Source organism: Myotis nattereri (genome assembly GCF_964212035.1).
Source record: "Myotis nattereri genome assembly, chromosome: 8".
Lineage (NCBI taxonomy): Eukaryota > Metazoa > Chordata > Mammalia > Chiroptera > Vespertilionidae > Myotis > Myotis nattereri.
Genome location: NC_138083.1, coordinates 62,346,926 through 62,361,505, shown reverse-complemented (window position 1 = coordinate 62,361,505; position 14,580 = coordinate 62,346,926). Strand labels below are relative to the sequence as shown.

The following is a 14,580-nucleotide window of genomic DNA, read 5'->3' as shown; positions in this document are numbered from 1 at the left end:
ATGAACCCAAAGAGGTCCACACCAAGATACATCATCCTTAAAATGCCAAAGGTTAAAGACAAAGAATCTTAAAAATAGAAAGAGAAAAGCAGTTAGTTATCTACAAGGGAGCTCCCATAAGACTGTCAGCTGATTTCTCAACAGAAACTTTGCAGACCAGAGGGACTGGCAAGAAATTCAAAGTGATCCAAAGCAAGGAAGAACAACCAAGATTACTCTACCTAGCAAAGCTATCATTTAGAATTGAAGGACAGACAAAGAGCTTCCCAGACAAGAAAAAGCTAAAGGAGTTCACTGCCACCAAACCAGTATTACATGAAATATTAAAGGGTCTTCTTTAATAAGAAAAAGATAAAATATATGAACAGTAAAATGGTAATAAATATATATCTATCAACTATTGAATCTATAATACAAAATAAACAAGCAGAGAAGAAACAGAATCATAAATACAAAAAGTTTTGATGGTTACCAGAGAGGAGGGGGACTGAGGGTACGTGAAAATAGTAAAGGGATTAAGAAGTACAAATTGGTTGTTACAAAACAGTCATGGGGATATAAAGTATATCATAGGGACTATAGTAATAATAACTATGTATGGTGTCAGATGGGTATGAGATTTATTGGGATGATCACTTTGCAAGTTATATAATGTCTAATCACTGGAGTGTACACACCTGAAACTAATATAATTTTTTATGTCAACTTTAACTTTGTAAAAATGATTTAAATTTTAAAAAAATGAAGGTGAAAGAAAGTCTTACTGGCTCATGATGTCTGAGTACAATCTCTGACCAATCAATGGCTGCTGACTTATCTATGCAGACACAGGGGCAATCCCTAGGAAGCAAGACTAAAAAAAAGAAAGAGAAAAATGGACACCAGTATCATGACAAATTCCACAGGTAAGCTCCTGACATTTTACTAAAAACAAATCAAAACAATAACCCTATCAACAATGACAACATCCTTGGGAAGTAATGAGAATGAATCCAGGGCTACTATAATATATGGCCTAAATTGTCCAGTTTTTAATAAAAATTAAGATATATAAAAAGGCAAGGAACACACATTCAATAGAATCTTCTCTGAGTGAGCCCATATATTATATGTGGCAAGACTAGAAAGCAGTAAAAATTTTTTAATGAATTAAAATATGACAAAAATGACATCAAATAGAGAATATCAACTTTAAAAAATTACAAAAAGAGCCAAATGGAAATACTGGATTTGAAAATAGTAACTGAAAATATTAGTTATGTTCAACAGCAGGTATGAGATGGCCAAAAAGAAAAGAAAAAGATAAATGAAACACCCCAAATTTCATGAAAAACCATTAATCTATACATCGAGGAAGCTGAACAAATCCCACATAAAATAAGGGAGCGTAAACACATTACAGTTAAACTATTTAACAGTTTTCTCATCAGAAACAGTTAAAGCAGGAAAGAAGTGGGATGACATATTCAATCTTATAAAAAAAAAAGTCAACTAAAAATTCAAGTATCCAACAAAACCATCCTTTGAAAATAAAGGCAAATAATCATGAAAGACCACCTATTGCATACCTTCATTTACATGAACTATCCAGAATAGGCAAGTCTAGCTATATAAAAAGCAGAATGGTGACTGCCTACAGCTATGAAAGTTGGGGACAGAACAGCGAGGACTGCTAATGGGTACAGAGTGTTTTTCAGGTGAAAATATTCTAAAATTGATAGTAGTGATGATTGCACAACTCTGTAAATACAGTAAAAACTCCTGCATTGTACACTTTGAATAAGTAAATTGTATGGTATATAAATTATAGCTCAATAAAACTGTTTTCTTAATGGTAAAATCAAGATAGTCCTAGATCAATGAAGACGGAGAGAAATCATGGATGAAGATTTTACAATAAATACTAAGGAAAATTCTCATAGACTGAAAGGAAATGATACTGACAGTAACTTTAATCCATAGAAAGAAAGAAAGAGTGCCAAAATTGGTAAGTATGTAGGTAAAAACAAAAACCAGTAAAAAAAACATATTTTTCTTTTCTCCTCTTATTTCTTTAAAAGAGAAGATTGTGTAAAATAATTTTAACATTCTGTTGTCGCATTAATTAACAAATATAGATATAACATATTACAGATAACATGAAGGGGAGAAAATGAAGCTATATTGGAGCAATGTTGCTATTTTTACTGGAATTAAGTGAATATTAACCTGTAGTAATTAGGATGCACATTATAATCCCTAGACCAATATTTTAAGATAATCCAAGAAACATTCTTTAAAAAACACAGAAATTTAATAAACTGAAATATATCCTTTAAAAGTCAGCATAGATAAGAAACAAAGACATAAAACATATAAGAACAAAGAGCAAAATAGCAGATATAAATACCACCTTATCAACAATTACAGTAAATGTGAGATTAAACACTACAGTCAAAAAGCAGAAAGTGCCAGTGCAATCAGCAAGAAAAAGAAATAAAAGTATCCATATTTAAAAAGAAGTAAAATTATCTTCATATGCCAATGACATCATCTCATTTGTAGAAAATCTTAAGGAATCCACAAAGTATTAGAACCAAAAAAATGAGTTCAGTAAAGTCACTGTTGATATAGGATCACTATATAAAAAACAAATATATTTCTATATCCTAGCCATGAAAAATCCAAAATGAAATTATCTACAATAGTGTCCAAAAGAATAAAACAGGAATAATTGAACAACTGAAGCACATGATTTGTACACTGAAAACGACAAACCATCTCTCAGAGAAGCTGAAGATCTAAATCAATGGAGAGATATTCTGTGGGGATGGATAGGAAGACATATTGTTAATATGGTAATACCATTCAAGTGATCTACAGATTCAATAATATCCTTATTAAAATACCAGCAGGCCTTTTTTCTAAAATAAACCGACAAGCTAACCCTATGAAAATTCAAAGGACCTTGAACAGCCAAAACAATTTTTGAAAAGAAATTTGAAAACTTACAATTCCTGATTTTGAAAGCAGATTTAGGGTTTATCTGAGGGTTGGGGTAGGAATGGACTGATTGTAAATGGGTGTGAGGATCTTTTAGTAATGATGGCAATGGTCTAAACTAGATTGTGATGATGGTTGCACAACTCTTTTCCCCAAGAGTTCAGCAAAGTCACTGTTGATATAGGATCCAGAATAAACAATAAACAAATATTTAGTATATCATACCTTTCTTCCATATGGTTTTTCTACCATATTGCTGTCACTGTCAGAATTTTCACTCTGAACTGGTTTTGTGAACCCAGATTTGGGCATTTTATAGCTCTTCAGCTAGCTGCTTCTTTTATCAGTCTTCTCATTCTGGATCTATAAAGAATGAATATATAAGGGTTATGTGTATACCTCCGCAATAAAACCTACTTAAGGTTTATACAGTTTAGTGCAATTAGGTTTTCTCTATGTCTCTATAAGATAATTTATTTTCTCAGAGAGGCTATCATAACCTAAAATAAGTCGTCATCAAACAATTTGTGCCTCTAATTAAAGTTTTCTTGTTCAAGTCTACTCGACTGAAGAGAAAAAAAGGGAACTACTTTTGTAATTCTTCCCACCTTCTTTAGACTAATATTAAACCTCCATTATTCTGGTTAACAGAAGCAACTGAGTGGAAGCAATGTCAAAGGTTTTGTCATTCGAGCATGGCTCCAGAGGTAGGAACTCCTAATATATTCCCTGGTAGTTCTGTATTGATCTGGCAGTTATTTCTGAAGGTCCGACTAAGAACCTTATAGGTTTGATTGGTAATTTTACAACATTTAACTCTACTTTAAATTAAATAAAGTTAATTAAACCCTTCTTTTAAAAAAATGTTTTTTATTGATTTTAGAGAGACAGGAAGGGAGGGGAGAGAAACATCAATGTGAGAGAGAGATATTGATCGTTGTCCCCCCTCAAACCTGCAACCTGGCATGTGCCCTGACTGGCACAACCTTTCAGTGCATGGGACAATGCCCAAACAACTGAGCAACACTGGCCCCTCATCCAGGCTGGCCAGGCACCCCAGTGGGGACCCCCACCCTGAAGGGGGTGTGACCAGCTGCAAACAGCCATCAGCCCCTCACCCAGGCTGGCCAGGCACCCCAGCGGGACCCCCACCCTGATCCGAGACACCCTTCAGGGCAAACCAGCTGGCCCCCACCCGTGCACCAGGCCTCTATCCTATATAGTAAAAGGGTAATATGCAAACTGACCCTAACAGCAAAAGACTGGGAATGACTGGTCACTATGATACACACTGACCCCAAGGGGCAGATGCTCAATGCAGAAGCTGCCCCCTGGTGGTCAGTGCGCTCCCACATGGGGGAGCTCTGCTCAGCCACAAGCCAGGCTGATGGTTGCCAGTACAGCGGTGGTGGTGGGAGCCTGTCCTGCCTCCTCAGCAGCGCTAAGGATGTTTGACTGCAGCTTAGGCCTGCTCCCTGCTGGCAAGTGGACATCCCCCGAGGGTTGCCGGGCTGCCAGAGGGATGCCTGATTGCCATCTTAGGCCCAATCCCCCGGGGTGCAGGCCTAAGTCAGCAGGTGGTCATCCCCCGAGGGGTCCCAGACTGTGAGAGGGCACAGGCCGGGCTGAGGGATCCCCCCACCCCAGAGTGCACAAATTTTTGTGCACCGGGCCTCTAGTTAATACTATATGTTAGAAAAAACTTTTATTTTTAATAACTTTATTTAGGAAATTTCAGCACTAACAATAAAAATAAAAATTAGATTCCAAAATATTATATCAATCAACAAATATTAAGCATTTAATACAGGTCTGGGCCCACAATATCTACTATAATCACTAGAGCACCACTATATAAACTACAGGGATAATCAAAATCACATTAGGTAAATTAAAATATTTTTAAATGCACAAATAACCCAATATAAGGCAGGGGGGAAAAACACATTGCAGAATAAAAAATAGAAGAAACAAACTAAACAGTAAGAAAATAAGAGGTATAACAAAAATATCAATAATTATATGAAAAGCAAATGGTTTAACCATGCCAATTATGAGACAGATTTTCAGGAGGGAAAAAAATAATGAAACTATATGGTACTAACAGGAAATTCACTTCAAATATAAGGACATATATAGTTAAAAATAAAAGAATGAAAAAAAGATATCCCATGAAGAAGCTAATAAAAGTAAAGATAAGACAAACAGATCTCAGAGCAAAGAGGACATTACATATTACATACTGATAAAAGAGCCAGTTCACTAATTGTGTATGCAACTATCAACAGAGCTTCAAAATACAGGAAGCAAAAAATGACAAAATTGACAGGAGAAACAGACAAATTCATAATTATAGCCAGAGGTTTCAACTACTCTTTCAGTGAGACAGGAAATCAACAAGGATATTAAAAAACTGAAAAAAAAAATGCCATTGATTCAAACTATCATTTATAGAAAAATCTGTCCAAGAACAGTTGAATACTCTTTCTTTCTCAAGGGCACACAGAATATATAAGATAGAGCATCATGGGTCCTAAGTAAATGCAATAAATTTAAAATAATTAAAATTAAAATCATACAAAGTTTGTTCTCACACAATAAAAAGTTAAAAGAGAACCAATTATAGAAAGGTATCAGGGCTATTGCCAAATTAAAAAATAGTGAAAAACCAATGAAACTGAAAACTGGTTCTTAAAAGATCAATTAAGTTTATATATCATTAGCCAGACCTATCCTATATTATAAAAGCCTAATATGCTGTGTCCAGTTGTCAGTTCTACCCATCAAAGTGTAATATGCTAATGATATGCTAAGGCTGCTCAACCGTTTGCTATGATGTGACTGATCACCAGGGGGCAGACGTTCTGACTGGAAGGTTAGCTTGCTGCTGGGGTCCGGCCGATCAGGACTGAGCGTGACGGGCTGGACACACCCCCTGTGTCCCTCTCTGGCCCTGATAGTGCACCAGAGGGGTCCCTCTGCCTGGCCTGCGCCCTCTCACAATCTGGGACCCCTCAGGGGATGTTAGAGAGCCAGTTTTGGCGCAATCCTCCCGCTCAATGCGGGAGCTGCCCCCTGGTGGTGAGTGCGCTCCCACAGGAGGAGTGCTGCTCAGCCAGAAGCCAGGCTCACAGCTGGCGAGTGCAGTGGTGGTGGCGGGAGCCTCTCCCGCCTCCACAGCAGTGGTAAGGATGTCTGACTGACAGCTGAGAGCGGGCCTAGGCCATCAGTCGGACATCCCCCAAGGTCTCCTGGACTGTGAGAGGGTGCAGGATAGGCTGAGGCTCCCCCAAGTGCACGATTTTCATGCAATGGGCCTCTAGTCTATCTATATAAAAGGCTAAGTGTCTTTCCCTCCATTTGGGTAATGACGTCAAGTAGCAACACCTAGCTTCTTCTCCCTACCAACTACTAGCCCGCTTGCAGTTTCTTCAGCCCAGGAAAACAGCATGCTTTGTACCTAGGTGCAAACACTTCACACTGTAACCAAATGTCTGTAAAGTGTTTTTCCGTGCCTCATCTCATTTGATCTTCACAGAAGTCTTGGAGTAGGTAGATAGGAGACTCGGTGGAATCCTATTTTCTTTTCATTGGCTGGAAAAGAGAGATTTAGAAAGCTCAGAAACTTGACCTGACTGAAAAGAAGTAAAAAATGGTGGACCTTGAAAATGACTTCAGGTTTTCTCACTGCGCAGAATATAGTCAAACACTGCTGCAGTTAAATATTTTACCCTTTGTTCTCCATGCGTGATCTACAATAATAATCTGCTTTGTGCTGATATTTACTGCTGTGTTACTGACAATTATCTGAAAGAGAAGTTGGGGTGCTTCACTGGACTGAAAAAAGTTTAGCTAAATCAAAAAGTAGGCCTAATTAAGCAAATTTGTTCTATATCTATAAAAGGCTAAGTTGACTCGCACATGCGCGACACATATAAAGCTCTTACTGGCACCAATCGCAGGCGTGTTTCCATCTGTCATTGTCGATCATGAATTTGGTTGACACTTCAATTATAGAAAAAGGGCAAATAGCGATATTAAAATCTTTCTCCTAATTAATTTCCTTACAATGTGCACAAATTCGTGCACTGGGCTACTAGTTAGAAACAAAAGAGAGAAGACCTACATAACCAAAATCAATAATGAAAGAGAAAATATCATTACAGATCCTATAAACACATAAAGGATAACAAGGGAATATTATGAACAAGTTTATGCTAATAAATCCAGCAAACTAAATAAAATTCCTTGAAAGGCACACACTATCAAATCTTACTAAAAACACACACAATCTCAATAGCTTAATATTTATTAAAGATTTTGATTTCATATTTAAAAACAAAAACTCCAGGGCCAAATGACTTCAATGGTGAATTCTACAAAACATGTAAGGAAGAAATAATGCCAATTCTACACAAACACTTATAAAATAGAAAAGAGGCAGAAATATCTTATGAGGCCATCAATATCCTGATACCAAAACCAGAATAAGTCTTTTATTAAAAAACTACAAACTAATTTACCTCATGATCACACACAAAAAAATCCTCAAAATATTACCAAATAAAATTTAACTACACATAAAAATGATAACACACCATAACAAACTGGGACTTACCCAGAACTTAAGGTTGGCTTAATGTTTGAAAATCAACTTAAGTAATTCATTAAATTAACAGACTTAAAACAAACAAAAAAACAAATGATCATCTGAAAAAGATACAGAAAAAGCATTTGATAAGATTTAATACCTATTAACACCTTTCGTACCGCTCACGAGTTTTCTCGTGTTTCACGCGCCATCTGTTAAGGACCGCTCACGAGTGTTCTCGTTTTTCATGCTCCATCTGTTATGGACCTTAAATGTCAACACACTGTCTGTCCACATCGAATGAAGCGATCTCATTGGTGGAAACCGTGCAGTTCAATCTACGAAAAACTATATAATTGCACGAACCCATAAAGCATTGCAGTTACATTGTATTTTGGTCATTCGAATAGTCTTCGCCTTCAAGTTCCTGGCGCTTTTAGAAATGCCCTCTCTCAGAAAAAGGAAGGAAACCAACGAAACTGATACACTTCCTTTCGTGTTGTTCCATTCTAAGGAAAACGATGAAATGGACAAAAAAAGTAGTGCTGTACCTTATAAACTGAGGGCTTTTCAATTCATTTAGAGTGTACAACGTCCTCAATCCACAAGCAAAAATGAAGTATAAACAGTTTCTGCTATCGGTACCGAGGGACTGGATAACGGATGACAATAATGAAGGCTCTCCGGAACCAGAGACAAATCGGTCTAGCCCTTCCCCTGGGGGTGCAAGGAGAGCACCGCGTAAAGGTCCACCCAAAAGGTTGTCAGGTGACATGAAGCAACATGAAACTACGTGTATTCCAGCGAGTGGAGTGGAAAGAGAAAATTTCCTACGAAAGCATGCTGAGTTTGTGCCGCCCATGGAAAAAGGAGCGAATCTAGATACTTATGTAAATTTTGTTTGGTCCCTCTTCATAGAGGAAAATGTTTTACGCGGTACCATACGTTAAAAAAGTACTAGGAACCTTAATTGTTTGTTTTTGTAAATAAAAATGTCATAATTATTGAAAAACAACACCTAAAGTGCATTATGATCTGTAGTTATGATGATTTAAATAACGTGCAGTTTGCCCCAAAACGTGCGGTCCCGGCGTATGTCTTAGAGATTTCTATGCGGTATGAAATGTGTTAATGACAAACTCTTAAAAACATCCTATATATAAAAGCATAATATGCAAATCAACCGAATGGTGGAACGACCAGTCGGCTGGGGGTGGGGCCGGCAAGCAGGCAGCGCCAGGCCAGCCAAAGTGTGTGCCAGAGGCAGAGGGATGGGGGGGGGGGGGGGCGGGTCACCCACAACGGTGGGGCCCCGGTCACCCACAACGGTGATGGGGGGGTGGGGGCGGCAACCAGCAGCGGCAGAAGGGAGATGGGGGGCAGCACCGTCCCCTGATCGGCCGGCCCAGTCATCTCCCACAGAAGGAGGCCAGACTGTAGTTTAGCCATCAGTAGGACATTCCCTGGGGACTCCTGGACTGCAAAAGGGCACAGGCCGGGCTGAGGGATCCCGCCCCCTCCTCCTCACCCCCCCCCCCCCCGCGCATGAAATTTTGTGCACCAGGCCTCTAGTTTATATATAAAAGTATAGTATGCAGATTGACCAGACAGCAGAACGACTGGTTGCTATGATGTGCACTGACCACCAGGGGGCAGACGCTCAATGCAGGAGCTGCCCCCAGCCTGCAGGCCCTGATCACCCCATGAAGAACAGGGAACTGGGGTTGGTGGTGGTGGATGCAGGTGGCACCAGGCCAAGGTGGGTGCAAGAAAGTGGGGCCCCGGTCACCCACACACAGAGGGCGGGTGGCAGTGGCAGCGGTGGGCAGGGCTGGCTGCCGGCAGCCAGGGAAGATCAGCCCTGATTGCTGGCCAGGCCTAGGGACCCTACCCATGCATGAATTTCATGCACCGGGCTTCTAGTTAACAATAGAACAGAACTTGAATGCCTTCTTTCTCTATTGAGATCAACAATGAGGCAAGGATGTCAGCTCTCACCCCCCCAACTTTATTGAGGTATAATTGACAAACAAAAATTGTATATATTGAAGGTGTACAATGTGATGATTTGATATGCATATACATTGCAAAATGACCACAATCAAGCCAATTAACACATCCATCGCCTCACAGTTAGAATTTTGTGTGTGTGGTGAGAACACGTAAGATCTACTCTCTTAGCAAATATCAAGTATACAATACAGTATTATTAACTATAGTCACCATATTGTACATTAGGTTTCCAAAATTTATTCACCTTATAACTGAAAGTTTGTACCTTTTGACCAACATCTCCCCATTTCCCACATCCCCAGTCCTAGGCAATGACCATTCTACTCTCTGCTTCTGTGAGTTCAATGTTTTTAGATTCCACATATAAGTGAGATCTATAGTATTTGTTTTTCTGTGTCTGGATTATTTCACTTAGCATACATGTCCTCCAGGTTCATCCATGTTGTCACAAATGGCAGGATTTCCTTTTAACTTAATGGCTGAATAATAATAGTGTGTGTGTGTATGTATACCTATATGTGCACACACACATACACATATATGTATATATAACATTTATCTACTCATCCATTAACAGACACCTAAAAGTGGCCTTGCTAGGTCACACTGGAGTTTTATTTTTAATTTTTTGAGGAACCTCTACACTGTTTCCCATATTGGCTATACCAATTTACATTCCCACCAATAGTGTACATGGAACCCTTTTTGCCACATCCTCACCAACACTTGCTATCTTTTGTCTTTTTTATAACAGCCACCCTAAAAGGCCGAATATGATATTTCATTGTGGTTTTGATTTGAATTTCCGTGATGATTAGTGATTTGAGTACCTTTCATATACTTGGCAATTTGTATATCTTCTTTGGAAAAATGTCTGCTCAGGTTCTTTGCCCATTTTTAAAACCAGGTTATTTTTTGCTATTGAGTTGTATAATTTCCTTACATATTTTGGATGTTAACCCATTGTCAGATTTTTCCCCCATAGGTTGCCTTTTCATTTTGTGTTTCCTTTGCTGTACAGAAGATGTTTAATTTGGTGTAGTCCCACTTATTTTTGCTTTTGGTGTCATATCCATGAAATCACTCCTAAGACCAATGTCATTAAGCTTTTCCCCTATGTTTTCATGTAGGAATTTTATGGTTTTAGGTTTACATTGAAGCCTTTAATCCATTTTGAGTTAATTTTTGTATAAGGGTCCAATTTCATTCTTTTGCATGAGCATATGCAGTTTTCTCAATACTATGTACAGAAAAGACTATTCTTGACCCATTTTGTGTTTTTGACATTCTTATCAGAGGGTTGTTGACCATATATGCATGGGTTCATTTCTGAGCTCTCTATTCTGTTCTACTGATCCTTGTGTCTGTTTTTATGTCAGTACCATACTGATTTGATTACCACAGCTTTGTAATATTTTATCTAGAAGTGTGATGCCTCCAGCTTTGTCACCTTTTTCTCAAGGTTGCTTTGGCTATTCAAGATCTTTTGTGGTTCTACGTGAATTTTAGGATTGGCGTTTCCAATTCTGTGAAAAATGCCATTATAAGACTGAGAGAGATTGCACTAAATCTGTAGATCGCTTAGGATAGTATGGGCATTTTAATATTATTGATTATTCCCTATCCACGAACACAGAGTATTTCTCCATTTATTTGCGTCTTCAATTTCTGTCATCAATGTATTATACTTTTCAGTGTAAAGATTTTCATCTCCTTGATTAAATTTATTTCTTATTTCTTTTTGATGCTATTTTAAATGATTTTTTTTCTTAATTTCTTTATCAAACAGTTCATTGTTAGTGTACAGAAATACAACGGCGCCCTGGCCAAGTGCCTCAGTTGGTTGGAACGTCGTCCAAAAGGTTGCAGGTTTGATCCCGTCAGGGTGCATACGGGAGGGAGGCAACTGATTGATGTTTCTATCTCACATAGATCTCCCCCCCACCCACTAAAATCAATAAACATACCCTTGGGTGAGGACTTAAAAAAAGAAATGCAATTGCTTTTTGTATGTTGAATTTGTATTCATTTATTGAATGAATACATAAATGAACTACTGAATTCATTTATTAGTTCTAACAGTTTCTTTTTGTGGTCTTCAGAATTTTTTTATATATAAGGTCATGTCTCTGCAAACAAACAATACAACTTCCTCTTTTCTGATTTATATGTCTCTTATTTATTTTTCTAACCTAATTGCAATTTTGTCAAGATTATAGCATGCCCCGTTTGAGGAAAGCATCCAGGAGGCGGTGTGGAGAAAGGATGTAAGACATGAAATAACCATTCTGCCTCTAGATTTTTGCAATCTACTGTTTCTCCCTAGATTGTGAACATGAGCTGCAGCCACCAGCCAGGTTTCCTGCCTGTGACCCACCACCGATTGTCAGGAGCCAGAGATTTAACAGGTTTTGCTATTTCTCCTGGTACAGGCTGGGAAAGGACCAACTGCTAACAGCAACCAAGGACCTCGGTTCAGCCCTGATTGGGTTTTTCCAACAACTGCAACTAGATTATCAGTCTCTGGTTTCCTTGGGCAGCCCCTAAATGTGAATTCCTTACTGTATAACCTCACCCTTACAGGAGCTGCCATCCAAAACTCTGGACATAGAGCCCAGTAATATTTAATGGTCATGTATAAAGTACAATAAAATTTGAAATTCTTGCCATGAAAAAAAAAAAAGGATCACAGAGTGCACTTACACAAACCTAAATTGTATAGCGTGCTACACATCTAGGCTATATGGTATGGCAGCCTATTGCTCCTAGGCTATGAACCTATACAACACATTACTGTACTGAATACCGTAGGCAACTTTGATAAACATAGAAAAGGTACAGTAAAAATATGGTATATATGATAAACAATGTTACACTTGTACAGGTATATGACTGGAGCCTGCAGGACTGGAAGCTGCTCTTGGTAAATGATTAGATAATGAATGTGAAGGCTTAGTACATTGCTACATACTACTGCAGACTTTATAAACATTGTTCCACAAACTTTACCTGCTTACTTCTGAAAAGGTCAGATATAGAACATCAAAGCTGTCAATGCTATTCCATGAAAAAGAATGTAGACTGGACTGATTGAAAATTATTGAGGAAAACACCCCTAACAATCCAGAACTAAAATTCTACAGAACATTAACATGCCTGTTGGGAAACTTGGGGGGTAAGGGGTGGAGTGGAAAAGACTAGAGATGAGTGAGAAAGTGATTAAAGTACTTGTCTTCCTTGGAGGAATACATACACACACACACACACACACACACACACACACACACGTATATACATGCTGGGTGTCCCAAAAAATGTATACACACTTTGAATAATTATAAAGGTGGTATTCATTAAAATACATTTTGTTGTAAAAATGCTATAGAAACTGCAGGCATTCTGTATATATGTATGTATACACAACATACATTTGAGATTAAGAAGCTGACTATGGGAAATAAATATAAGTATAGTAAATAAAATATAAATAATTTTCAATATATGCTACTAGAGGCCCGGTGCACAAAAATTTGGGGGGGAGTCCCTCAGCTAGGCCTGTGCCCTCTCACAGTCTGGGACCCCTTGGGGGATGCCCACCTGCTGGCTTAGGCCCATTCCTTGGGGGATTGGGCCTAAGCTGGCAGTGAGACATCCCTCTGGCAGCCCGGGAGCCCTCAGGGGATGTCCACTTGCCAGCAAGGAGCAGGCCCAAGCTGCAGTTGGACATCCTTAGCGCTGCTGAGGCAGAAGAGGCTCTCGCCACCACTGCTGTGCTGGCAGCCGTCATCCTGGCTTGTGGCTGAACAGAGCTCCCTCTGTGGGAGCGCACTGACCACCAGGGGCCAGCTTCTGCATTGAGCATCTGCCCCCTGGTGGTCAGTGTGTGTCATAGTGACCAGTCATTCCATCAGTTGTTCCTTAGTTGGGTCGATTTGCATTTTAGGCTTTTATTATATAGGATTACAATAAATGAAAATGGATTAAGGTCATTAATAAAAATATAAGTCTGTAAGGCTGTATAAAAATAAGATTCAACAATATACTTTGTAAAAGAGACCACAAAGAGTGTTCAAAGGTTAAAAGTAAAATAATTGAAAGAAGTTTTATCAGGAAATATAAACCCAGGTTGGAAGATTAACTTTTTTTAAAGGCCCCATTCATGAATAATTCAGATTCTTCCTAATCTGGGCTCAGCTCCCTGCCATTCCTGGGCCTGTAGATTCCAGTACTGCATTAAAGCTCACACACTAAGAAGTATCTGTCTATTTTCCTTTTAGGACAGGGCTTAAATTTCTGTTTTCTATTATGACTTTGAATTTTCTCTTTCCTATTTAGGCACCTACAGATTCATCTTTCTTGCTTTGAAGCTGAGCTGTGTATTTTTTACACCTTTTATTTTTATCTAGCATTTCCATATATTTGAAAAAAGGAGCTCATTCAGTCCGCCTTCTTGCCCTGAAATCCTCAAAACATGCACTTTAGATTAAATACAACTGAAAACAAAGTCCAAGTTATTTTATTTCTTCATCTGTCATGAAATGATAAAGCTCAACTGTTAAGGCTATGAGAACTAAAATGATGTCTTAGCTCAGTACTTGGTGTATATAAAAATATTCAAATGCTGCACTATAAATTTATCAATTTTACATTCTTCTTAAAGAAAGTAAAGGCAGAACCATAAGGATGGAATGGAAATTGCTAACATTTTTCCTATTCTAGCTTTCACTGAACTGAAGTTGCTGTGGGGGAAAAAAATGCTTCCTCCAAAATTATTGAGAATAAAGGCAACTGGTAAAGGATCAAATCACAGCAACAGAATTCAATGATCCTTAACAGTCATTCAGTTAGGAAAGTGACCATTCCTTTCTCAGTGATTTGAGCAGGGGACTTAAAGGCCACTATTCTATTCTGAGATCTACCACTGGCTTTTTGGTTGACTTTCATCAATACTCAATATTACTGTTTCTTCTTCTTTTTTTAAATATATTTTTTAT

The 14,580-nt window shown here is 38.4% G+C and overlaps 1 protein-coding gene across 1 annotated transcript in view; it reads right to left on the bottom strand.

Moving 5' to 3' along the window:
* ANKRD12 (ankyrin repeat domain 12) overlaps positions 1-14,580 on the bottom strand; it is a 108,077-nt gene that overhangs the window by 80,921 nt on the left and 12,576 nt on the right. The window contains exons 2-3 of the mRNA XM_081096500.1: positions 6,443-6,576; positions 3,208-3,345 (exon numbers count right to left, since the gene is read on the bottom strand). Of these exons, the coding sequence (XP_080952626.1) occupies positions 3,208-3,294 (87 nt within the window). The 5' untranslated portion in view covers positions 3,295-3,345; positions 6,443-6,576. The remainder of the gene's footprint in view (positions 1-3,207; positions 3,346-6,442; positions 6,577-14,580) is intronic.